At 47.0% G+C, this 22,332-nt stretch overlaps 2 protein-coding genes and 1 long non-coding RNA gene across 9 annotated transcripts; all 3 read right to left on the bottom strand.

Moving 5' to 3' along the window:
* Positions 1-2,987: 2,987 nt before the first annotated feature.
* Zc3h10 (zinc finger CCCH-type containing 10) lies at positions 2,988-7,839 on the bottom strand. 5 transcript variants are annotated; one of them, XM_070042801.1, is made up of 3 exons: positions 7,737-7,839; positions 6,921-6,984; positions 2,988-5,029 (listed from the first exon to the last, which is right to left on the bottom strand). In XM_070042801.1, exon 3 carries the CDS (start codon positions 4,972-4,974, stop codon positions 3,667-3,669), a length of 1,308 nt encoding a protein of 435 aa, XP_069898902.1. In that variant the 5' UTR covers positions 4,975-5,029; positions 6,921-6,984; positions 7,737-7,839; the 3' UTR covers positions 2,988-3,666. The 5 variants fall into 5 exon arrangements, with proteins under 5 accessions (XP_069898902.1, XP_069898920.1, XP_069898911.1 ...); XM_070042819.1 differs by having other exon boundaries at positions 2,988-5,026; XM_070042810.1 differs by lacking the exon at positions 7,737-7,839 and adding an exon at positions 7,219-7,493.
* Positions 7,840-8,228: 389 nt separating this feature from the next.
* Positions 8,229-11,820, bottom strand: LOC138841894 (uncharacterized). Of its 3 annotated transcripts, none has more exons than XR_011376523.1 (4): positions 11,806-11,820; positions 9,088-9,112; positions 8,721-8,743; positions 8,229-8,554 (listed from the first exon to the last, which is right to left on the bottom strand). It is a non-coding gene; the product is annotated as an uncharacterized lncRNA (long non-coding RNA). The 3 variants fall into 3 exon arrangements; XR_011376521.1 differs by lacking the exon at positions 11,806-11,820 and adding an exon at positions 9,214-9,232; XR_011376520.1 differs by lacking the exon at positions 11,806-11,820 and having other exon boundaries at positions 9,088-9,201.
* Positions 11,821-12,833: 1,013 nt separating this feature from the next.
* Positions 12,834-20,571, bottom strand: Pa2g4 (proliferation-associated 2G4). Its single transcript, XM_070042789.1, has 13 exons — positions 20,289-20,571; positions 18,200-18,328; positions 17,413-17,518; positions 17,252-17,321; positions 16,932-17,024; positions 15,120-15,183; positions 14,833-14,911; positions 14,631-14,709; positions 14,411-14,544; positions 13,756-13,850; positions 13,499-13,626; positions 13,307-13,360; positions 12,834-13,162 (listed from the first exon to the last, which is right to left on the bottom strand). The coding sequence occupies exons 1-13, from the start codon at positions 20,374-20,376 to the stop codon at positions 13,097-13,099; spliced, it is 1,185 nt and encodes a 394-aa protein (XP_069898890.1). The 5' UTR covers positions 20,377-20,571; the 3' UTR covers positions 12,834-13,096.
* Between the last annotated feature and the right edge of the window lie 1,761 nt (positions 20,572-22,332).

Raw genomic sequence — 22,332 nt, 5'->3', positions numbered from 1 at the left:
TTGTTTTTTTGGGTCTGGTCGTGGGGTCTGAACTCTGGGCCTGGGCGCTGTCCCTCAGTTCTTCAGCTCGAGGCTAACGCTCTACCACTTGAGCCACAGCGCCACTTCCAGCTTTTTTCTTTTTTCTTATGTGGTGCTGAGGAATCAAACCCAGGGCCTCGTGCATGCAAGGCAAGTGCTCTGCCACTGAGCCACCTTCCCAGCCCCTGATGAATGTTTTTTGTTTCACTTTGCTTTATAGTGCTGGTGCCAGAGCCTCTCCCACATACTAAATTCTACTACTGATCTTAAATAGGCTTTTTGTATTTTTAGTCTCCTTTTTAAATAAAACATAGAAGTCAGGCACCTGTGGCTCATTCCTGTAATCCTAACTACTCAGAAGGCTGAGATTTGAGGATCATGGTTTCAAGCCAGCAGGCAGGGGCTGGACTTTCCTGTGTGGAAACATTATCATTAAAAAAAGCCAGATATGGAACTATGGCTCAACAGTACAGTGTTAGCCTTGAATAAAAGAATCTGAGGGACAGCACCCATGGCCTGGGTTCAAGCCCCAGGACCAACACAAAAAATTAAAAAAAAAAAAAAAAGCCTGGCGCTGGTGGCTCACGCCAGTAATCCTGGCTACTCAGGAGGTTAAGATCTGAGGATCATGGTATGAAGTCAGCCCTGGCAATAAAGTCCTTGAAACTCTTATCTCTAATTAACTAACAAAAAACTCAAAGTTGGAGCTGTGGCTCAGAGTGGTAGAGCACAAACCTTGAGCAAAAAAAAACTCAGGACAGTGCCCAGGACCTGAGTTCAAGCAGAAGAACCAACAAAAGTAAAGATAAATAAACAAACAAATAAAACAAAACATAGCCCTTGAGCTTATTACTAGAGATTGCTCTAGGATTAAGGCACTTAGCAATATTCACTAGGGACAAAGGTTATTATATCACTTAAATCCTACTACTCTGACTCATATTTTTTTTCTTTTCTTCGATCACTTAAAGATGAAACAGGAAAGAAGCTCTGGACACCCAGGAATTGACATGACACAGAGACCTAAACTTCTGAATTGTCAGGACAGGTATGTTTCCCAAAGCTGGCTGATGAGTTCTTGTGCTAGATAAAACAATCTCATAAAACACAGCATCAGACAAGGTCACTCGGTGACTGTTAAATGAGACAAACAAACAGCAAAACAAACAGCAACACAACTGGCTAGGCTCTAGTGGCTGACATCTATAATCCTAACTACTCAGGAGGCTAATCTGAGAATCATAGTTTAAGACCAGCTGAACAATGTATCTCCAGCTAGCCAGCTAAAAGCTGCAACTGGCCAGGCCCCAGTCGCTCATACCTATATTCCTAGCTACTCAGGAGTCTGAGATCTGAGGATGCGGGTTAGAAGCCAGCCCGGGCAGAAAAGTTCCAGTGAGACTCTTATATCCAATTAGCTACTCAAAAAACTGGAAATGGAGCTGCAGCTCAAAGTGGCAGAGCCCTACACCAACAAAAAGAGCTACAACTGGAGGGATGGCTCAAGTGGTATTGCCAGTTGTGATTTAAAAAAAAAAAAAAAAGGGTCCTGGTGGCTCACACCTATAATCCTTACTACTCAGAAGGCTGAGATCTGAGGATTGTGGTTCAACGCCAGCCTGGGCAGGAAAAGTCCACGAGACTCTTATCTCCAATTAACCACCAGAAAACCAGAAGTGGCACTATGGCTCAAGTGGTAGAGAAGCTAGCTTTGAGCTGAAGAGCTCAGGAACAGTGCCCAGGCTGAGTTCAAGCCCCATTACTGTCAAAAATAAATCAATAAAAAGAAGCCAAGGATATACTCGAGACCCAGAATTCAAGCTCCAGTATGGCACATAAATAAGCCCAAATTGGCCAACTGCAAATGTATTACTGGTGAAACAAGAAAATAAAATTAAGATTTTAACTGAGGAGAATTCATGTTGGTATCTATACTCACATTTCTATATGCTCCTAAGCCATCTTTTAATAACCCAAAATTGCACCAGAAACTGAACATTAAGCTTACCAATGTGTTGTTTTTAAAAATCCATAAGCAATTCTGCCTCCTTTTTTCTTTAGCACTCCCTCAGAGATAGGGGTCTCTGTGTTGCCCAGACTGGTGTTCAACCAGTCTTTCAAGGCTCAAGTGGTCCTCTTGCCCAGACCCAGCCTTTTGAGAAGCTGGGACTACAGGAACAGTCTACTGTGCCAGGCATTTTTTTTTTAGCCCAGTAACCAGCCTTGATCTAGCCCACCATCTCCAAACCTGATTTGTCAACCTTTCCAGAAAGAGGTAGCTGAAGATGCAATGAGGGAAGTACACACAGCATCACTTTGCATGCCCTCCAAACCACCGTGCCATTGCACCAGATACCTGTTGTTTCCCCTATATTAGCCATGAGCTGCGGAGGAACTGAAGTTTGGTCACTGGGGTCCCTGGCCTTAAGTGGATATAAAACTTCTGGTCTTAAGTATAGAGACCAAAGAAAGGAAATAAACCCTGAAGCTTGTGTCCTCAGAAGAACTCCCTTTTCCTAGCCCCTCCCAACCCTTTGAAGGCTTAAGGCACTGCCACTAGAGAAGGCTTGGAGCTGGAGGGACATAACTGCTATCAACAACTCAAGAAAGGCAATGCCATCTGCCCTGCTGTTTGAGTTAAGGGAATTATCTGCTAACTCCATAACATCTCAACCCCATTTCTGAGCACATACACCCTCCTTAGTACCTGCCCCCCTGAATGACCCTAGAAGCCCTTGTTACTAAGACAACCTGGGAATAGCATATGCAGACAGAGACCAGAAACAGATGGGACTATTTTTAAACTAGACTAGGTGGCTCCAAAGCTTTTACCCCCACAGAGTGCCTTCCCCAAGGCTCCATTTGGTCCCTAGCCATCTATGATGGCATCCATCCAACTTACCCAAGCTATGTGAGGGTAGGGTTTTTACCCCATTTTGGCATTAGATCTATTTTATGCTCCCATTTTCCACAAAGAATATCTAAGAAAGTTTTCACTGCCTCCATTTGTTAAAAATAATAGTTAATTTTATTTCTTTGGAAAGTAGTGGGCCCTGCCCTACAGATATCCAGACCAAGCTAGGTAAATGGATGCTCCCCTAGTCTTTGGGCTGGAGTACTATGGTCCCGGCCTTCCCAGGGGCCCAGGAGCAATTTCTGTATTATTCAAACCAACTGGGCCACAAATCATCTGAAGGCTCCTATGAGATCTTCTCTCTGGCCACCCACTTCCCAATCTTTCCTGGATCTCCCTCTGGATGGGGCACTTTTTCTTCCAAAACCAGTACTGGAACCTGTGCTGTTCAGAAGAAAGGACACAACCAGGGATGTCCTCAACTTCCTGCTGAGCACCGAGGACAGAGACCCTCAGTCAGTCCTTCCTTGCTGCTGGCTTCAGTCTGAACTTCTACGCAAACCACCACTTGAGTGAGGCCTGAAGGACAAGAGTGCACTCCTAAAAGACAGATGAGAACACACCTGCCCAATTCCACCTCAGGAAATGCTCCTCAGAAGCATATTCCTTGTTCTCTTGTCCTAGTTCTTGAGGGAGCCCTTCAGACAGGGTTGGAAGGGCTAGGCGAGTGGGCAAGGGCCCCTTGACCTCAGCCCTGAGAGGCTACACCAGGGGAATGTCCTTTAGCCCCATCAGTGCGGCATGGCTGTGATGCGCATGCTCTGGGAAGCAATAGGATAAGTCACCATGGGAGTGGTGGTGTGGCTCATTGTGATTCCTGCTAAGGGCTGGGCCATCGATACAGCCACAGGAGCCACAGGAGCCACAGATACAGCTACAGGAGCCATGGAGACAGGTGGGGGAGCCATTCCTTGGGCAATTGTTTGAGCCAGAGCAGCTGAGAGTGGCGTGATCTCTGGGTTCAAGTGTGGGGGTGGGGGTGGTGGAGCAGCAGGAGGTGCAGCATTAGTTGGGGGAGCCGCTGGAGCTCCAGCAGGGGCTACCAGTTCTTGCTGGGACACAGGACGAGGCTGTAGAGCCTGGCTGCTGAGCGTAGTGTGAGTCTGGGCAATGCCATGGTTAAAAGTGGCGACAGTGCCCACAGTGGGGGCTAGAGTTTGCTCAGTGGCTGGTGCAGTAGAGCTCAGGGTCATGACCTTGGCTTGATTGCGGAACTGGGCGTTTTGTTCCAGAAGTACCTCATTGGTGGCCAGCAGGTTGTTGACCTGCTTCTTTAATTCCTCTACGCGCTTCCTGAGCATGGCATTCTCTTCTTCTAGTAGTCTACACTCTACCCCTCGGGGTGGAGCCAAGTTATATTCGTATGACTCAAAATGAGGGCCATCAGGAGGGCAGCATCCACCTCTCCGGCGCTTGGGGCCTGGTTCGTGGTCCTCAAAGCCCCTGTCAGAAAGGTCATAGATATCATAAAGATCGTGACGTCTTCCTGGGGGAACTGAGCCTGTGGAGCCCCCACCGCCAGTGCCGCCTCCACCTCGAGCATCAAACTCAAAATCCCGTTGCAGGTGACGGAACTTGCACTTGGCTCCTCTCTGACAATCACCCTTGAGGAAGTCACGGCAGATAGGGACCTCCTCCTTTCCATTTGGCAGGTCAGCTGGTGAAAGGCCCAGGCCAGCTGCTACTTTTTGCCTCAGCCGAGGGGGAAGCTCTCCCGTCTTCTTATAGCCATCCTCATCCTCCTTGGAGCCATGGATAAAACGGCAGTTTGGGCGGCTACACTCCTTGTTCTGGAAGTCATGGCAAAAGATGAATTCATTTTTGCTCACCCCTAAGTTGGACACCTCACTCATGTCTGGGTGACGATATCGACAACGTTTGCCTCGCTTGCACACATTCCGCAGGAAGTCTCTACAGATGGCATCCGAGCTGCTTCCTCCACTGCCTGCTCCTGCCACGCCCGTCTCCTCACTGCCACTGCTTCCAGGGCCGCCACCGTTGCTTCCAGTGCCGTTGGCATAGCTGTCCCGGTCAGGCATCCTGGTCCCCGCTAAGTCAGGGCTTTCTTCCTTTTCTTGCCACTCTTGGTGACTGCTGAAAAAAAGGAGGGAAGGGGGAGGCAGGAAGAGGGGAAATGTGTCAAATCTGTCAAACCAGACTCCACCAGAGATTCCCCCCTCTCTTCCTGTGTGTAGAGCAGGCAGTCCAGTGAGGCAATGGCTTTGGAGGTGGCAAATCTGAGAGACAGGAATTCTGACGGACTTGGCCAGAAGTCCTGCCCAAGCCTTTATGCACCTGGTCTTGGTCAGAGTGATTCACACTTGCCTGGCTAAGGGAGGGAGTTGGGGTGAAGCCACCTCATCTAACAGTGATAGGCCCAGGAGGGGGCAGGGAGTGTTGGATTTTATCTTCCCTTCTAAGATGACCTTATTAAACTCATGGAAGTGAAATTAAAACTGTTGTTGGTTTCTGAATAGACTAGCAGGAGACTGGAATAGTGCCCTAAGGACTGGCTGCTTCACTGTTACAGCTTACGGACAGTAGGGTACCAGTAAAATATTTCCTTAACTACTCTTCCATGGGATTATAGGTGAGAGTTCTGTATCTACCAGATCTCTAGAACCCAAGAAATCCTTGACGAAGAGCCTACTGTTACCAGTTTGAGGGCTGTTGCTATTCTGTCACTATTGTTTTCTCTTACTATCATGCTCAACTATGGAAAGTTGGCCCCCTTCACTTCAGGGGAGATATTCTAAACTAGAATTTCCATTTCCAGCCACCACTACCCACCCTGGGATAAAACCATTTGTGGCAAGGTCAAGGTGTGAAGAAGTAAATTTGACAGGAACAATCGACTTTTGCCCAGTCCCCACTCCCCTAACCCTTCCATGAGAAGATCCACTGACATCAAACCACGCCATTCCTTACCCCATAAAGACACTAATTATTTATAGCCTCTATAAAAGCTTTTTTAATTTATTTCCCAAGAGAGCTCTGGAATGCCAGTCCACTGCCCTAGTTCTAGCACCCCCCTCCAGGCCCTCACTCCCAACAAACTGGGAGTCCTAGTTACCACGTGTCTTACCTCCTAAACCTTTCATAGTGTTCAGGCTCCCCCTGCTGTTCAAACGGATTTCATATTGTTTCCCCTTAGGTATAACTGATCTCTTCTGATTCTGTTAGCTTTGACTTCCCCATCCAACCCTCTTGCCTTAAGATCACCCTAAAACAACAGACCAGATCAGAGCCAGAGTTACACAAAAATTTGTATAAAAGAAGAGGTCTTCATATCTCCTCCAAAAGTAAGTAGCCCAAGTCAGATGTGGGTGACTCACACCTGTAATTCTAACTACTCAGGAAGTTGAGATCTGATGATTGTGGTTTGAAGCCAACCCAGGCAGAAAAGTCCATGAGATTTTTATATCCAATAAACTATTCAGAAAAGGCTGGAAGTGGTGCTTTGGCTCAAGTGGTAGAGTTGTTAGCCTTGAGCATAACGAGGCTCAGGGACAGCGAGCAGGCCCAGTTCAAGCCTCAGGACTAGAAAAATAAACAAACAAAAACAGTAAGTAGGGAAGAATAAAAGAAAGTGGTAAAAGAGAAAATGCCAACTGTGTGTGTGTGTGTGTGTGTGTGTGTGTGTGTGTGTGTGTGCGCATGCGCGCGTGCCGATTCTGGAGCTTGAACTCGGGCCTGAGGCTAGCACTCAATCACTTGAGCCACAGCTCCACTTCCAGCTTCTCTTTTGGGTAGGTAATCCAAGATAAGAGTCTCCAGGACTTTCCTGCCTAGTCTGGCTTTGAACTTCAATCCTCAGTTCTCAGCCTCCTGGAATAAGCCACCTGGTTAAGATTTGAACTTCTACTAAAAGAGAAACCATCAGGTGAAGAATAAGTCGCCATCTACCCAAGCCTGATGCACACTACAAATCCCACCAGAACAGATAATTAGATATACTTCTCCCCACCCAACTCTCCCAGAATACCTGAGGTAGCTCAGGTGAAGTCCGGGACTCCTGTGGGTCTCCACCTCCACATCACTGCTGGGTTCTGAACAAAAACAAATAAACAGAAACTTGGGTGGGAGAACAGGAGAACTCTGAGGTAGTTGTCATAAATAGGAACGAAGTCGGACAAAACGGCAACTTTTCCTGTCAAAGAGAGAAGTTGCCAAAAAAAAAAAAAAAAAAGAATAATAAGGGAATAAGGGATAGAAGTGACTCAGACTGGGAAGATGAGTGGGAAAACCCATCTTCAACGAACAGTAGGTGGAGGAAGCTCTACCTCGAGATGAAGGAGGATGTGGGGGTCCAGAGGACAGGCTAGGGCCGGGAGTTAGAACCGCCGAAGGAAGAGCGGCAACTGACAGCACATGGGATGGCACATTAGACTGGGGGGTCGGTGATTGTGACGCTTCCCAACACCTAGAGTTTGCGAAAAGTCCTAAGAGTTTCCCTAAAGCAAGTCTTCTAGCTTCTTCTTCTGTACTTGAGGACAGTGGCTCCGGCACTTGGCCATGAGACCAGCGAAAAGGACACTAAGGAAGTGAAGCCGGTGCAGGGGGGAGGGCGTCTGGGTGACATCAAGATGAAGGGATGGGAAGGGCCGTGACGTCACGAAGCTGGCGTTTGCTCGCGAAGCCGGGTCAGTCAGAAAAGGGACCCTGTCTTGGGTTGCGAGGAAAAAAAGCCAGATAGGTTCTTGGGGGGGCCTCGTGTGGGCCAGCGGAGCCCAGCCGCTGGGCCAGCCCCGACTCCTCCCCTCCGGGCGCGGCCTCCACCTAAGTCTCCCGCCTCCCTCACCTGCCGCCGCCGCCGTAGTTGCTGCTGCCGCCTGCCGGTCCTCAAGCTTCGACAAAGAGCCGCCCACTCCACCGCTCTTCCGCTTCCTGCGGAAGGGCGACGATCTAGCCGCCAGACCCGGAACCATACTCTATGGTACGCGAAGCGGCGCGATAAGCCGCAGGAAGTTCCCAACAACCCTTGCGCGTCACCATGGCAACACGACCCAGCAACGTTAAGGAGCCCCAGCTATCCAAAAACAGCGAGCACGCCTTAGTAGTACGGTGCAAGCTCGAACTTTTACCGCAGCCTTGGAACACACACACCCTTGGCGCACACATCGCTCCAAACCCCAGCACGCGCCGCCCACACGTAGCACCCAAGATATTGCCCGGGTTAACTTTTTGACACCATCCAGAGTGTTGACACCGCTCAACCAGCAACGATCCACACAACCCGCTCCCCGCCCCCCGAAGTCGTAATGAGGACGTAAAAGACAAGACGATTTGAAAGTTCAGCTGCAACAGCGAAAGAGATGGTTTATTGTACACGCGTCACACTCGGCCACAACTATGAACAGAACTAGTCCAGAATGTCACAGGTCCGGGGCACAGGACCATCAGGGGATGCTTGGTTATGAGCAAGGTGTTGTCTTTCAGGGACGATCTTGGCGATGGAAGTTTCTAGATCCACTGGGAAATCACAGCGGCATGCAGTCCAACAAACTCAGCGTCCCGGCCTACGGCAATTCCTTATTCCTCCTGCTCCTCTGGCCTCGACGGGTGCACAAGCTGGTTTACTTGGACCTCTGCCTCATCTTTCTTCTTTTGCGCTTCAGCCTGAAAAGGACACACGAGAAGACATGCTGTTTACAAACCAGTTTTTCCTTCCCTGTGCATTTAGGGGGTTAATCAATCACTGATTCTGCCGAGGCAAAACTGATTGTCTCACAGTTCCTTTTTTTTTGTCCGAGGGTATCCTCCCAGGCGAGTTGTCTCAACATACCTGCGCATTCGCTTCTTCCTCCACTAACAACCCGATTATGAGGCAAAGGGAAAAGAAAAAATAAATCCTTATTAACAAAATACAGACGTACACCATAGGTTTAAAAACTGAGCAAGCTCTTAGCTTGTATGAAGGATTGGACGTAGCATTAACAATGACCATGGGTTGACTTAAGACCCCAAGTCTGTTTCTTACACCCGTTTTAACACCCTCCACGGTCCAACGGACATCTTTCTTTCCTTCTCCCCCCCAAAGTATGCTGACCACCGCCCGAACATAGAATGCTGCGATTGAGAAGCACGGCCGTCTTTCCTTGTTGGGATCTCCCCCTTGCCAACTCCCAATCTCCCTGCTAGAAACGGCTCACCTTGGCTCTCATGGCGCAGTTGTTCCTGCCAAGGAAGAGAAAAAGGTTATAGTTAGTTTTCTCCGGAGATGGTAAATATAGAGGTCAGATGTTAATGGATTGTAGGCAGAACACAAAGCCACTCACCTAGGAAGATGGCGCTAAGGCCGAGAGAGAGCCAAGTTCCGCCTACGACTACTTATTGGCGGTCTTAGTGTCGTCACTTCCGCTATTCTCGGCCCTTTCCCCCCCCCCTTTTCCCGCCCTCTAAGGGCGGGACTGTCCAATCAGAGTAAGAATCGTTTTCAGCCGCTATCAGAGGGCAAATGAGATCAAATTAATCCTGTAGGAAAGCGTAGTATTTCGAATTGGCTTTACAGTACCCTCAGCTTTCCAGTTTTGTTATGAATATATTATTTCAACGTGAGCACGTTTTTCCTGTCTAGGACGGAGAGGTGCAGACCAGGAAAGAGCCAGGGCTTCCGATTTCTCTCATTGCTTCTTGGGAGTTGCAGTTTCTTGGCGAAGTCCTCCATTTTCTTATGGATTGGTGTGGACTGTGGAATGGACTTTGCATTTTTATAAGCTAACTTGCTGTCGACAAAGCAGAAACAAGGTTAGCTAATTCTTCTTTAGAGAAAGTATGACATTTGGTCTTAAAGGAACTTTTCCATTTTCATCGTATAGTTAGTTGCGAATCACTGGAAAACATCCTCAGATATGGCTTGAATTGAATGTGAATAAGGATGAACGTGGTTTCATTTGCCCAAATGAAAACGGAACAATGAAACTTGCTGAAATTGTTTTAAGAGGGCAGGGAGATAAGGGAGTGATAATAAGGACACATTGCAGACAGGATACATTGTAGACGGCGTGGAAATGTCACAATGAAGCCACTCTATAACTAATGTATACTACTAACTAGGAATGTGGCTTGGTGATAAGAGTGCTTGGTCTAGCATGCATAAAGCCCTGGGTTTAATTCCTCAGTACCTTATGAACAGAAAAAGCCTGAAGTGGCGCTGTGGCTCAAGTGGTAGAGTGCTAGCCTTGAGCAAAAGAAGTTTAGGGACAGTGCCCAGGCCCTGAGTTCAGGCCCCAGGATTGGCAAAAAAGAAAGAAAAAAGTCGGAGCGGTGTGGTGACCTGTAATCTCCCAGCACAATGCAGGCTGACACAGGAGGATCCATGTACATCAGACTCAAAAATAAAGTTGTTTTTTTTTTTTTTTGCGGGGGGGGGGGGGGGGGGTGTCTGGTCGATGGGGCCTGAACTCAGGGCCTGGGCGCTGTCCCTCAGCTTTTCAGCTCAAGGCTAGCACTCTACCACTTGAGCCACAAGGCCGCTTCCGGCTTTTTTCTTTTTTCTTATGTGGTGCTGAGGAATCGAACCCAGGGCCTCATGCATGCAAGGCAAGCACTCTACCACTGAGCCACCTTCCCAGCCCGGCTTGCCTTTTTTTTTTTTTTTTTTTTTTTTTTAAAGACATTGAATCATTTTTGTCTATTACAGTTCCTTTTCCTGAGATTTTCATTTATTTGCATTTCACTTCAATGAAAAGGTTTTTTAAAACTTAGGGCATTTAAGTAATTCTAGGACTGTGACCATAGAGTATGACAAAAATTTAAACATTAAAAAAATTAAAAATCAAAACATCTCTAGCAAGATCATTTTACAAGCCCACCATGATTGCCAATTGCTGTTCTATAAGCTATATGAGTTTTAACTCATGAAATTACCTATTAGTTTTAACTACCTTCTAAAGTTTTAGGTTTCCAGTAAAATTTGAGGTGTAATTTCCCATATATTTCCTACTCCACTGTGAAGCGTCATTAACAGCTCTGTCACAATAATGTACTGTAGTTGTCACAACCAACAGATTACATTGACATGTAATCTTCCACCCAAAGATTATGCATGGCTACACTGGAGTTCAAGCTTGGTGTGCATTCTATAGTTTGGACAAATGTATTATGGGATGAATATGGACAACACAGGATTTCTGACTGAATCTATTTTTAATGGTAAGCTGCATTTGTTCAGAATCCCTAGGTCAGCATTGCCTCATATACTTTAAGTCTAAAACAAATTAACCCAACATCACATCTTGGTCTTAAATTAGCCTATGTCTGTTTCCTGAAATAGGGCAAACACTTGCAGAGTTTTTACAGTACACAACTCCATGTCCTAGTTCCAAACCAGTATCAATATACCATTTACTATATATATATATATTTTTTTTGGGTCCGGTTGTGGGGCCTGAACTCTGGGCCTGGGCGCTGTCCCTCAGCTCTTCAGCTCAAGGCTAGCACCCTACCACTTGAGCCACAGCACCACTTCCGGCTTTTTCTGCTTATATGGTGCTGAGGAATCGAACCCAGGGCCTCATGCATGCAAGGCAAGCGCTCTACCACTGAGCCACCTTCCCAGCCCTACTATATTTTTTTTGTTTTTTTTTTTTGTCGGTTGTGGGGCTTGAACTCTGGGCCTGGGCGCTGTCCCTCAGCTCTTCAGCTCAAGGCTTTTGAGCTACAGCGCCACTTCCGGTTTTCTGGTGGTTTATTGGAGATAGGAGTCTCATGGTCTCTCCTGCCCGGGCTGGCTTTGAACCGAGATCCTCAGATCTCAGCCTCCTGAGTAGCTAGGATTACAGGCGTGAGCCACCAGCGCCCGGCCCTACTATATTTTTTTAATGCTGGTAGTAGAGCTTGAACTCAGTGCTCTACCATTTGAACCATACCTCCACTCCTGGCTTTGAGATGTGATCCTCAGATGTCAGCATACTGAGCAGCTAGGATTCCAGTATGAAGCACCAGTGCTCATCTCATTTATTGTTTATCTTCAGAGAATCCAGGATTTATGACACTCCTCCCCCAGCCCAAGATAGCTCTTCTTTTAGGTAAAGTGCAGCACTGTAGAATAACTCTCAACTGCTTATTACTTGCTGAATTGACATTTCCCATCTCCACCAGATAGATAACAACCACAGACACAGGCAATTATGAGCAAATCCAAATTTATTTTAATGTCATCTTAAAAACCTCCTAAGTTAGTGGGAGCCCTAGTTCCCTGGGTCAGCATGCCAGAGGTATTGAATTTTGTCAGGTCTAAAAACCCCTAGCAACTCATCCAATCCTAAGTCCACAGCTTCAGAAGGCTAGGAGTTGACTCTTCAGTGTACTCCTCTGGTTTCTGGGTTTTCTTTCCAGGGAGAGAGGTCAAGATAGTTCAAACAGGGTATAAACCACAGTTGAACTTCCAGCTTAGGTTGTGTAAGAGAGCAAGGGAAGCCCCCACTGACTGGAGTAAAGGCTGAACTGGATTATTTCTTTACGCTTTGTGGAAATTAGGGGTGCGTGCACAGAGGGGACATCTTGCAGAACAAAAATGACTAAAAAAAAACAAAAACATTTGAACGGGGATCCACTTGATAGATGAGAATCTCTTCATAAAAGGGAGACTTCAGTTCCTAAGGAAGACCCAAATGGATGCATCTGCCACAGGTAAAAATAATCTGAAGAACAGGTCCTCTTTAGTAATTTTGAGGGCAGACAAAATGCTTGGGCAAAGTGGGAAATAAGAGGGGGGAAAAAAAGCCCCAAGTAGATGAGAAAATGCTGATATCAGAGTGGTATAAAAAAAAATTTTTTTCAGCTGAAGTTTTAATGGTGGTGGCTAATTTAGCCTCCTCCCTGTTCTGCTGCAGGGCCACACACCTTGACCAAGCAGAGTAGTAGAAAAGGCTAGAAAGAGGGCTTGAAGACGATGGACTTTTGACTCCTGATTTTATTATTCCATTTCTTTTTTTCTATTTAAAGTAGTCTTCGGTATTGGGAAGCCTGGCTTCCCAAGAGCAGTCAGTTGGAGCTGGTTGTTGTTGGAAGGGCTGGGTGGGGGTACTGGGATGGGGACAGGGAGACCCTGCTCTGCTGGCGGTCCTGGTGGAGAAGACGAACTGCGCTTCACAGAGCCTGGGGTGTGGTGGGAAGGGGATGAGGCAGGAGCAGCAAGCTGGGGATAGGAGACCCACCTCAGTCCCCAGCTTCATTGTCTTCTAATGTTTCCCCACTGGTGGCATTCTCTGCAGTCTTAGAGGCCTGTATTTGAAGAAAAGGAGACTTGTCAGAATACCTCAACTCTGTGGCCGAAGGGGGGACATTACATCCCACTACTGCCAAGGAAGACAGACTCAACAGCAATATACACCTAATGCCCTTACAAAAGAGAATGATCATAACTACCTTCTTTTTCTTCTTTTTCTGGGTTTTCCGACTTGCAGAACTTTGGAGAAGGGCCTGCAAACAGAGAGAAGGCAACAACACAGTAAGGAATGTGAAAGAAATTCCAAGTGTTGATCAACACTGCAGTTCTTTTCAAGTTGCTCACTCCCAGGATAGGTGCCCCATGCTCACCACTTTCTAGTTCACACTGACCTTTAACTCTGCATCCTGGACCTCTAGCTCAGACTTGTAGAGGTCAGGCTCAAAGGGACCACTGGTTATCCGCATAGGACCATTGGGCATGAGTAGAACTGTGAATTTAAACTGGGCAACAAATTCACCTATGGGAAATTGAAGACGTATTTTGGTAAAAGGTCTCTTTGGCCCATACTTAATTCTTTTCTGAAGTTACAAGGAGTAGGACACTGTAAAATCAGAAACTCTAAAGCCAAACCATGATCAGAACTCACCCTCCTTCTCATAGAGAACATTAAATGGTTGAAGCAGCTCATGCTTGGCACACTCTACCACACCCATTCGAGCTTTCTTCTCATCTTCAAATGCTCTGGGGAAGAGAAAGATAGAATTCAGAGGTATCCTTAAGTACCTATAAAGACTTCTCATTTAGTTACTTTTGCTTTTTGACACAGGGTCTTGCCATGTAGCCCAGGCTGGCATCAAATTTTCAGTCGGCCTCCCAAATGTAGGAACTGCAGATGTAATCACTAGGCCCAACTCAGTTTGAGTCTAATCATTTTACTAATTTTCTAGCATCTCTCACATGCTAGGTAAGTACTGTATCACTCAGGTATTTAGCTTGTGGGTCTGGGGCTTAAAGTGACTTCCTAGGCAGGTGTTCTATCACCTGAACCACATCTATCCTGCTTACTCCTGTTTTAAAAATCATTCCTACCCTTAGACAGAAATGCTTAGGGTCGCTCTTTTAAATTACCTTCCATGAGAAAGGAGATCAGGAGGTGAGAAGAGAGCACCTGCATTCATGCACAAGCTACAAGTCTGGGCAGGAAGGAAAGGAAGAGAGGGATGGGGGGTGGGGGGAAGCATTCCAGGGTACATTGTCTGAGTCAGACTGGTTCCAAGTCCTGTTCTTGCTAAGCACAGTACCTTAAAGTAAATGGCATAGCATCGAAACGCCTTTCCACTTCACTGAAAAAGGCACGTGAAGTTTTCATTTTCAGGCCATATTGTTTAGAGGGGTCTCGTTTGTAAATGGTGGTTCTCTGTCCTGCATCCTTGGCCTACAAGAATTGTTAGGTTACATTTTGTCTGGCTTAACACCATCCCCACCAGTCATCATTCTTGCTGACTCTTGTACTCTCCTCACCTTGCCCTCTCCTGAGCTGACAAGCACATCTACAGCATATACTTCGTGTACCTCAAACTCAGCCTTTTCATGGTCTTTCCTGAAAGGGATAGAAAGGAAATCATTAGGAGTCACTTAAGGAGTTGGGAATAGAAGGTGGACATAATTAAGGAGTACAGAAATGGCTAGTCTAGTAAGTCAAAGAATGGGGGCTGGCACCTACTTTTGCTGGTCTGTGGGATTCTGGATAATGGTCTTTTCTCCATCAATCACATGCTGCTTCAACTGATGTGACAGCATACCTACAGACAGGAAAAGGCCGATGGTGCCAGCTATCCAGAGTCTAAAAAAGTTTCACCCACCCAAGTTATCGTGATGGTATAGGAACAGGGCATTAAGGTTTCTGACAGAATGAGTGAGGGCTAGGGTGGATGCTTTAAAGGAGCAAAAGCCTTAATTCTGCAAAACCACTCATTCCTAGACCCTCATCCCTGTAATCTAAGATCTCACCTTCTATTGGCGTGCAATTAAATGAGTGGGCAACTTTATTCCAGGCTTCTGTCACTTGTGTATTCTAGAAGTATAAGATCAAATAAAAGGTGAAGACATATTGAGCTAATAAATTGTCTACCATGAGAACAAAAAAGCTTCAAAGAACCTAATCACTGGATTTTCATTCCATAGACTTACCTCTCCAAGTGAAAAATACCTTACATCTATATCTTAACTTTTTTTTTTTGGTTGGTTTTGGGGCTTGAACTCTGGGCCTGGGCGCTGTCCTTCAGCTCTTGGCTCAAGGGAAGCACTCTACCACTTGAGCTACAGTGCCACCTCCGATTTTCTGGTGGTTAATTGGAAATAAGAATCTCATGAACTTTCCTGCCTGGGCAGGCTTTGGACCACGATCCTCAGCTCTCAGCCTCCTGAGTAGCTAGGATTATAGGTGTGAGCCACCAGCACCTGGAACATTTTTGTATTTCTTAACACCTGTATTGTCTAATATGCAGCATTTGTTTCTTTATATCTAGCACTCTACCTAGTAAAAGGGAACAGCAACCACATTTTTCTCTGTAAATTTTCACTAAACATAAAAACTTTTTCAAACCAATGCATAATTAGCCATGGCTACTATTTACTGAATATTTAAATATTTATGTACCAGGAACTATAATTAATACATTACATGCATCATCTCATTGTTACAACTGTAAGAATAAGGCACAATTTTATTTTTGCCATTTCACAAATGGAAAACAAGCTCAATATAACTTTTAATCAGTAAGTAATATAGATGCTGTCGATTACGTAGCTATATATGAGCTATTATACAAAACAAAAATAAAAAATGCCCAAAACAGCAATGCTAACTCACTGTTCAAAGGGGTTTAGAATATATTTGATTTAAAAATCATTACAAGAAAACAAAGACAGATGAAACTTGGGGCCTGAGCTCTGTCCCTCAGCTCTTCAGCTCAAGGCAAGCACTCTACCACTTGAGCCACAGTGCCACTTACGGCTTTTTCTGCTTATGTGGTGCTGAGGAATCGAACCCAGGGCCTCATGCATGCAAGGCAAGCACTCTACCACTGAGCCACCTTCCCAGCCCCCTAAGACAGATGTTTAAGCAGACTGCAGTTAAGGAATTGTGGAGATGAAGGGAAATTGTGAGGAACAGGGGGAAAAAAAGTGAAGAATAAGAGAGCACAAAGAAAGAGAAATTTTGACAATTAAATGCATCTTTGCTAATTTAAGCATTACAGAAAGAGGTCTCCACTAACAATTTAATATGTTCAATCCCATTAGTTCATGAGAATTCCACAAGGTCTGGTCTTCTAAATACTGTCTCGCAACAAACACGAAAAAATTTGCCCTCACTTTGGCATGAATTTAATGTCCTATGTATTTCTGATACTCGTTTGAATACAGGGTCTTGCACTTCCTAGGAAAGCATCCACCACTGAACCATGCTCCCAACCTCTTTTGTAGCAGAGTGCCAGCCCTGAGCACAAAAGCTTAGGGACAGCACACAGGCCCTGAGTTCAAGCCTGAGGACCAGCACAAAAACAACATCAGAAAAAAAAAAACATACACACACAGGAATGATCTACATAGGCTGTATATAGAAGGGACCACATATCCCTATCCTTTGCTTAGAACTATCTATGGTAGAACCTCATAACTAATTGCTACTTAATATCAAATTAGTTTCTGCCCATTCTCTTTAAGTTATTGTTAAGATACTTGTTTTTAAGAGGACCAAAACAGTAATTCCATACAGAGCAGTCATTCCTGCCTAGTGCATCTTTAGAACAAACATCTTACCTGGTTTCCAGGCTTGACCAGGCGTAGGGCAGCTTCAGCACAAAGGTGAGCTGCCTTAATGACATCTGCTTTCCGCCCTGTTACTTGGGTCCCCTGTAGATGAGGAAATGTAATCAGTATCTTCCTGAATACCTTACTAACTCACTTGGCCATTTTTGGCTAATATCTGTGTGGAATGGAATTGACTGGAAGACCACCAATGAACATGACAAGCCTTTCTGTTTTTTAGAGACTCAATTTGTGTGGTGCCACACAGGATGAGGATAAAAGGCAGTAGTTCCCCTCATCAAGGCCAAACAGTTCAAAAGCAGACCACCTACCTGAGCCACACCAACCACAAAAGTATGAGCCACGTTAGCAATGAAGCCATCCACATGGACCCCAAGGTCACTGAAAGGCAAAAGCAGAATACTCCATTAGGAACTGACACTAAGTAAGTGCTTAGGAAAAAGACAAATGCTCTAGAATGGCTTAACCTTACATTTTTACCAAGTCACCTTCCTTGAGAATATAGTCCTGGTCACTCTTCAAAGGGGAGAAGTGACATACACAGTTATTTACCGAAATGCTGGTAGGAAAGGCAATACCTGTAAAAAGAATCATCAGCCTTACTGCCTTGCTGTCCGTCAGGAACCCGGTTGCCCTTTAGAAAAAGTGGAAGGGGGGGCTGGGAAGGTGGCTCAGTGGTAGAGTGCCTTGCATGCATGAGGCCCTGGGTTCCATTCCTTAGCAACACATAAGTAGAAAAAGCTGGAAGTGGAGCTATGGCTCAAGTGGTAGAGTGCTAGCCTTGAGATGAGGAGCTGAGGGACAGTGCCCAGGCCCAGAGTTCAGGTCCCATGACAAAAAAAAAAAAAAAAAAAAAAAAAGGTGGAAGAGTTTTTGTGCCCTTTTTTTGGCCAGTCTGGAGCTTGAACTCAAGGTCTGGGCACTGTCCCTGAGATTCTTTTGCTCAAGACTAGCACTCTACCACTTGAGCCACAGTGCCACTTTGGGCTTTTTCTGTTTATGTGGTACTGAGGGCTTCATGCATGCTCGGCCAGCACTCTACCACTAAGCCACTTTCTCAGCCCTTGTGCTTGTTTTTTCAGGGACTTAAGCACAGTCTGGAATGGGCAGGAAACTGTATCCTACTTACTACTTCAAATATCTCAACCAGAGCTGGGATGGGGGGGTACATCATTACAAAAAAAGGGGGGAGGGGATAAACAGAGGACTAAATGAGGGCCAAACCTGGGATATTAACAAGGATTTTTATTTCTTTTTACCTTTTTTCATTTCCTTTTCTTTCTTGAAGATTTTCCCTGTCTCTTCCATAATCATGGCATCACCTTTCTCACAAAGGCTCAGTACTGACACACCTGAGCTGGAGGCTTCCACCAAAGACCGAAGTACTCCTGGGGACAGAATCCCAACAGATCAGCCTGGTTTGTATTTATATTTATTGTCTAGTTATCACCCAATGGATACCTGGAAGTTGGATTTGATTTTAATACTCCCTAGTGCCTTTGTCCTAGGGCTGAAAAAAAATGGGAGAAGTTTTACCTCTTGGAATGCATCTACCCATATCTCTCATTTCTACCTTCCTTTCCTAAAATAAAGGCCAACACTCCCTTCATATTTTGTGACAACTGGATATATACAATCTTTTCTCATTAGGTAAGGCCTCTGATTTCCAGAAGATGTTATTTTTGGTGTAATAAAGATAGAACTAATATGACTTCCAAGGCAACACACACACACACACACACACACACACACACACACACACACACACACACACACACACACACACACACACACACACACACACACACACACACACACACACACACACACACAGAAGAAGTTTATGGGCGTTAGGGACAACAGAAAGGTAGAACTGCTGACTCCAAGCTGATGCATTGTTAAATGTTACCTTCTTCCCTTCTCAGACAGCCTAATTAGACATTAGTAATCTCAATTTATGTGGCCTTATTTCTCCATAAACAAGTATATAAGGCAAAGGGACTTAACCTAAGGTCCCTGGGACTCAGGATGACTTACAATTTTCAGTAGATCTCAGGAATATTTAATCTTATTTTCAAAACTGGCATCTCAGATCACAAGTGCTTCAAACTATACATCATACGGAAGAGTGGGAACATTTTTTTCCCCTTCTATCTGATTTAAGCCACTCAATACTAAACACAAATACTAAAAAGCATCCAAAAATACGGGTACTATAAATGCCTACTATGTTATAAAAATTTTGTTGTGCTCACTCCCTCTTCATAATCCATTCTGGTTTTCCAGTTTGAGTTTTAAAGATGTTTTGGTGATTCTTTGGAAGCCAGAAAAACTCGGGTTCAAAACCAGTGGCATTTCTGAGACCTTCTCCCAACTATCTTTACTGTCAAAACCACCTTAAAGCCCCAAAGACAAGCAGTTTATATCTGCTTACATAGATTTTTAAATGGTAAAGTGAATGAGACGGAGAAAATAGAACATGAGACAGTTGCCTGGAACGGCAGGCAACTGCTGAGAAAGTCAGAGCACAGCTGGAATAAGGACGGCTTGTGACAATGCCAAAATCAGTCCCCCTTTTTTAGTACTAGGATGAGAGCTGGACCTGGAAACACAGTCAAGTCCTGAGATTAAATAGAAAGGCTAACAAGGCAGATGGCCTTCCTATGACTATCACTACTTCACTGGAGCGGTGATAGTCACGAATAACTTCCCTAAAATCCAGGTTATCTCCCAGAACTGTGTTAGACGCTTCATAAGTGTTGTCCAACAGGACCCTGAGTTAACCCAAGGGGAGAAGGGAGCCCCCACCAGGGTAAGAGTTGCAATAAAGGAAAGATTCTAGCAAAGCACGTGGTGGGGAAGCTGGTGTCAGGCACCATAGCAGAGGAAGAGGGAAGCCAGCCATCCGCACAGGGGCCTGGCAACACGTGCAGGCTCGGCTCCTGACGGCCAAGGGCCTTGACAAAACCGAGGGGCGCCTCTGTCTTCCACAACTGGGCCCTTCCATTTTTGAGGTTGGTCTCGTCTCTGCCAGAATCAGAGGCAGCCGAGATCCAGACTAAAGGGCGAGGGTCAGAAGACGCACCTTGCCTCCTTACCAACGGCCTAGAGTCGGAGCCTACTGGGGACCCCTCTCTGCGCTCCTGCCGGGCGCTGCCCGCACCTCCATACACACTGCAGCCCAGGCCTGGCTGCTCAGTCCCCGCCGCGACAGTGCGTCTTCCCACCACGCCGCCCCGGCGGACCGGTGCTCGCCCCTCGGTGGCTCACTCCGCAGCACCCCGCCGCTCCAGCCCGACACCTTCTCCCTCTTAGCCTCGATTCCCGGACCCCTGAGGCCCCACTCACGGTTGGCGATGTCGCCCCCCATCTTATACTTGGTCACGACCAGGTCCTCGGCGATAGTTTGCTCCTGCTGCTCGTCCTCGCCCGACATCTTCCTACCACCACCACTGTAGCCTCAATTCCCCTGAGCCGTCGCCTCTGTCCCCCTTCCCAGCCGAAGACTGTGGCCAGAACCACCGCGATCCGCGAGGCGAGCGCAAGGGATAGCGCGAGCTAGCAAGGGAGCGGGCGGGCAGGCGGGCGGACGGAGAGAGCAAGAAGCTGCGAGCGCGCGGGCTGAGCGCAGGGCACCGTGGGACACCGAGTCCTGCCTTCCGCCAGCTTTCAGCCTCCTTCCGGTGCGTCGGAACTACAACTCCCAGCGTGCCCCTCGCGCCCCCCCGGCCAGGCCCTAGGGCCTTGCCCTCCTAGGGCCTCGCACGCTGGAGTCGCCGGGCACGCTGGGAAGGGTCAGGCTCCGGCGGGAAGGCGGAGCCGTTGGGAAGCATGGGGTGGAAAAGCGTGGTCTCCCCGGGAAAAAACCACCTCCGGAGAGTGCCGAGCCCGTAACCGAGAGGGGCGGGCCGACGGAGGAGGGGCGGAGTTAGTCGGGGAAATAGGTTTAGAGGTGGCGGCTGCGTGTGGGCACCGTCGGTACCTTGGGTGTGGATCCTGGGCGCGCCCTCCTGGGTGTCCAGGCGGGCTGGTGCAACCGGCTCGGCCGGTCCAGCCGTCCTTCAGTGCTGGCCCAGCCGAGAGGAGCGAGCGCCTGGGGAAGACTAGGTGCGGGTGCGGAGCCGTGCCTGGTGGCTCACGTCTGAATCCTGGCTAGGCAGGAGCTCTTGGGGTCCAGATTGGGAGCCAGCCCGGGCAGGCGCGTCCATGAGCCTCCCATCTCCAGTGACCAGAAAACTAGCAGTGGCGCCGTGGTTCAAGTGGTAGAGCGCTAGTGCTAGCCTGGAGCCACACAGCTCAGACCCTGAGTTCAAGCTGGGGCCGGGGGTGGGGTGGGTGGGGGGGCGCCAGAGCAAGAAGTGATTCATTTACTATGGCTTCCGCTGGTAAAAGCCAGACTCCCACCCACGAAAAGGACGATGGCACTGTTGTTCCCACCCTAGGTGGTTTGGTGTGGTTCTGGGGCTTGAACTCAGAACTTGGGGGCTTTCTCCCTGAGGGTTTGTGCTCAAGGCTGGTGCTTGATACCCACTGGAGCCGCGGCTCCAATTCTGGCTATTGGGGTGTGTAATTGGAGATCAGAGTCTCACTTTCCCTGCCCAGGTTGGCTTCAAACCGCACTCTTCAGATTTTAGCCTCCCGGGATTACAGGTGTGAATCACCCATAGCCCAGCCCTTAACAATTGGTTTTGGATTTGGTCATTCACTTAAGTGCATGAGTTCTGATGTGATTTCCAGGTTTCAGTATTCTACCTGTGAAAGAGAAAGCATCTATAGGATTTTTGCTTGCGAGCATGCGCCTGTGTGTGTGGGGGGAGCCGGTGTGGCTTGAACTCAAGGCCTGGCCACTGCCCCTGAGCCTGCCCGTCTGCCTTTCTTTCTTTCTTTTCATCTTTCTTTCCTTTTCTTTTTCTTCCTTCCTTCCTTCCTTTCTTTCTTTCTGCTCAATACTAGTGGTCTACCCCTTGAGCCACACAGCTCCACTTCTGACTTTTTGGTAGTTTTTTTTTTTTTTTTTTTTCGTCATACGAGTCTCAGGGACTTTCTGCCTGGGCCAGATTTGAACCACAATCCTCAGCTATCAGCCTCATGAGTAGCTGGGATCACAGGTATGACCAACTGCTACCTTGCTGCTTTTTGTTGTTGTTTTATTTCCACTTGTCCTATAATGATCATTAGTAAGACCTTTTGAGGATGGGATCCTTTTTTTCTGTGAGCCATTTGGATATTTATAATACAATTGAGGTAGTCATACATAAATCAATACAGGCAGACTGGCAAGGGGCAGCTGATGAGAGCAGAGGAGAAGCCTATTTATCTGACCTGTTATGTACCAAATGATTTTCTGGGCTTGTATAGCCTACAGGCCCAATGTTTTCCACCCCTGCAAGGA

Source organism: Dipodomys merriami, unplaced genomic scaffold, assembly GCF_024711535.1.
Source record: "Dipodomys merriami isolate MVZ:Mamm:240054 unplaced genomic scaffold, mDipMer1.0.p SCAF_10, whole genome shotgun sequence".
In the NCBI taxonomy this organism is placed as follows: domain Eukaryota; kingdom Metazoa; phylum Chordata; class Mammalia; order Rodentia; family Heteromyidae; genus Dipodomys; species Dipodomys merriami.
The sequence above is the reverse complement of the archived record's forward strand: the minus strand, read 5'-3'. Positions and strand labels throughout refer to the sequence as shown.

Coding starts and splice junctions, on each gene's coding strand:
- Zc3h10 (XM_070042801.1), bottom strand. CDS start 4,974: ATGCCTGACCGGGACAGCTATGCCAACGGCACTGGAAGCAACGGTGGC.
- Pa2g4 (XM_070042789.1), bottom strand. CDS start 20,376: ATGTCGGGCGAGGACGAGCAGCAGGAGCAAACTATCGCCGAGGACCTG. Junction 18,329..20,288: donor GGGGGGCGACATCGCCAACC/GTGAGTGGGGCC, acceptor TTCTGTCCCCAG/GAGTACTTCGGTCTTTGGTG. Junction 14,912..15,119: donor TAATTGCACGCCAATAGAAG/GTGAGATCTTAG, acceptor TCCTGTCTGTAG/GTATGCTGTCACATCAGTTG.